The 2,467-nt window shown below is 36.3% G+C and overlaps 1 protein-coding gene across 1 annotated transcript; it reads left to right on the top strand.

The window, feature by feature from the left end:
- Positions 1-715: 715 nt before the first annotated feature.
- LOC146745807 (beta-1,3-galactosyltransferase 9-like) lies at positions 716-1,522 on the top strand. Its single transcript, XM_085498741.1, has one exon. The coding sequence runs from the start codon at positions 716-718 to the stop codon at positions 1,520-1,522; it is 807 nt and encodes a 268-aa protein (XP_085354867.1).
- The last annotated feature ends 945 nt before the right edge of the window (positions 1,523-2,467 follow it).

Consider the following 2,467-nt stretch of genomic DNA (forward strand, 5'->3'; position numbering starts at 1 on the left):
CATTTTACTTGAAATATAAAAAAGTCAGATCCAGTCAACACGTATTTATTGTGATCATATGTTTTCAAATCTGAAACGCTTTTATAACATGTACTATTAACGATCAGTGGTCACGGACAATTCGTGTCATCATGGCGGAAATTTAATACTGTATCCAAAGTATTCGTACGGGTTCATACGATACTACGAGATGCTAGCAAACTTTATTGTCGAAATAGAATACACTTTAAATGTTATGTTCTCTAGCGATGACGCGTTTCTAAGATCAAATGAGTATTGTCAAACACAACAAATATTGATTGGCCATATGAATAAAAAATACTTGATTGTAATGTTGTCATGGCCGTCTAGTACATTTGATATTCAATAACTAATATAATGTCTTTTGTTCGCAAATCCGTCTGGTCAATATTAAACAGACAGGACGGATAAATTATAAAGTAAATGTCCTTGAATATCATTTTATAAGAGCAATAGGAAATTTCATTGACATTTGATAAAAATGAATTTGACATATAAGTGTATATTACATGGTATATTATGGATGGCGTCACTGAAACAACTTTACAGCTGTGATCCCATCACACAGTAATTGCGAAACAGACTGTTGTTGACTAAACGGGTACTACTAAGCCAGTAGTGAACGCGTGTATTATTCTCTGACGCGTCACAGCAACATATTTGTGTTAAACATCAATCTCTATTGCCAAAAACAATGCCGAGAATTAGCTTCGTTTCCTTATTCAAAGTCATCGCGACAGCCAGTATACTTATCTTCCTTGTTGAGCTGTATGCCAATGATAAGGTTGTCATTCCTTACATGGACATTCAGCAACGCCAGAAGACTGACAAAAGGCACGTTGATAACAATGAAGAACCTCACAAAAAGCTCGCTATAACATATGTCAATTGGGACAAGGTTGCATTTCAAGAACCCAAGAATAGTGACATGGGAATTGATCATTTGCCATCTAATTTGACATTTTTGATTAACCCATCACAGAAATGCTTATTTACGAATTCGACATCCAAGTCTGTTATTTTAGTTGGCGTCGAATCAGCACCTTCTCATTTTTATTCTCGCTCAGCTATCAGACGGACATGGGCAAACAGAAATCTGCTGAAAAAGCACTCTATTCGAGTAGTATTTCTTGTAGGTATTCCAGAGTCTGTGGAAATCCAAGAAGAACTCAGTCTTGAGAGTCTTCAATATGACGATCTCGTGCAAGGAAGTTTCCAAGAACACTACAGGAACTTGACCAGAAAAACAATAATGTTCCTCAGGTGGTCGTATTACTTCTGTTCATCTGCAAATTTCATCATCAAAACTGATGATGACGTATTTGTAAACTTGATGAGCATTGTACCACAAATCAGTTCTTTGCCGAAAGTAGATATTTATCTTGGTCAGCAGCACGGAAACAACACCCATGTCATCCGTGATCCACGGCATAAATGGTATACCTCACAAGATGATTATCCAGATGAATATTATCCAACGACAACACAGTTACAGAGATGACCCTTCCAGAAGACGTATTCCTTGTTGTGGTGGTCACAACGCCAGCCTCCCATCAGGGATGGAGAAATAATTATCGACAAGTTGTAAAACCAGTATCAATAATAGAGAATAATCGTATAAACGTGATTCAGTTTGTCTGCAAAACTGATAACGAGATTGTAAACATATTGCGTGAACACGAATCGTTGTATTACAAAGATATGGTGCGAGAAGATATTTTGTGTGATGAGGACAATATGTATGAAGGACATGTTTTTGCAATTAACTGGGCTAAAGATAAATTATTCTCACAATATATTGTGTTTATGAACTCGGGTCGTGTACACATCAACTTGTATACAATGTTAGATCTTTTCAACCAAACCAATGGCAACATTGACGTCGCCTTCTTCTGTGAAGGGGAAAGATGTTCATGTAATGGCTTACAGGCTAACACATTAATGCATTGTGGTCTCGAAGATATGGCATGTGTTGAAAATATGGCATCTTTGCAATTATTCGGGATTCTTACTTCACGAAATTTATTGTTGCATTCCGATCGTATTGATATACGTAAAACGGAATACATAGTCGTTAGATCCAGACTATTTACCTATGAATCTAGAAGGAAAGGAATAACAGGATTTGCTTGTGGATTTCGTCAGTCATACTTTGCTGAATTTTGGCGAGGGAAGCCAAATTTTTATGATCTTCCCTGGCTGAGCATTGACTGTGACAATAAGAACTACAGAAATATTGTACCCAAACCGGAATTTTATGTATGTTAATCACCCTAGTGTGCTTCCGGTATATGTATAAAATGCGTGATCATATTAATTGATTCAGTTTCAAAGAAAACAATACAAATGTGTATTTAGTTTATGTTTAACTTTCATTTAGTTTTTTATGGATTTGGTAGCTAACACATTTTCGTACCAACGCGATACATACAAACATCTGTGGGAA

The sequence above is a fragment of the Saccoglossus kowalevskii genome, chromosome 5, assembly GCF_978046115.1.
Source record: "Saccoglossus kowalevskii chromosome 5, keSacKowa6.1, whole genome shotgun sequence".
NCBI lineage: Eukaryota > Metazoa > Hemichordata > Enteropneusta > Harrimaniidae > Saccoglossus > Saccoglossus kowalevskii.

What these genes read in the sequence shown, in the direction of transcription:
- LOC146745807 (XM_085498741.1), top strand. Translation starts at nt 716, where the DNA reads ATGCCGAGAATTAGCTTCGTTTCCTTATTCAAAGTCATCGCGACAGCC.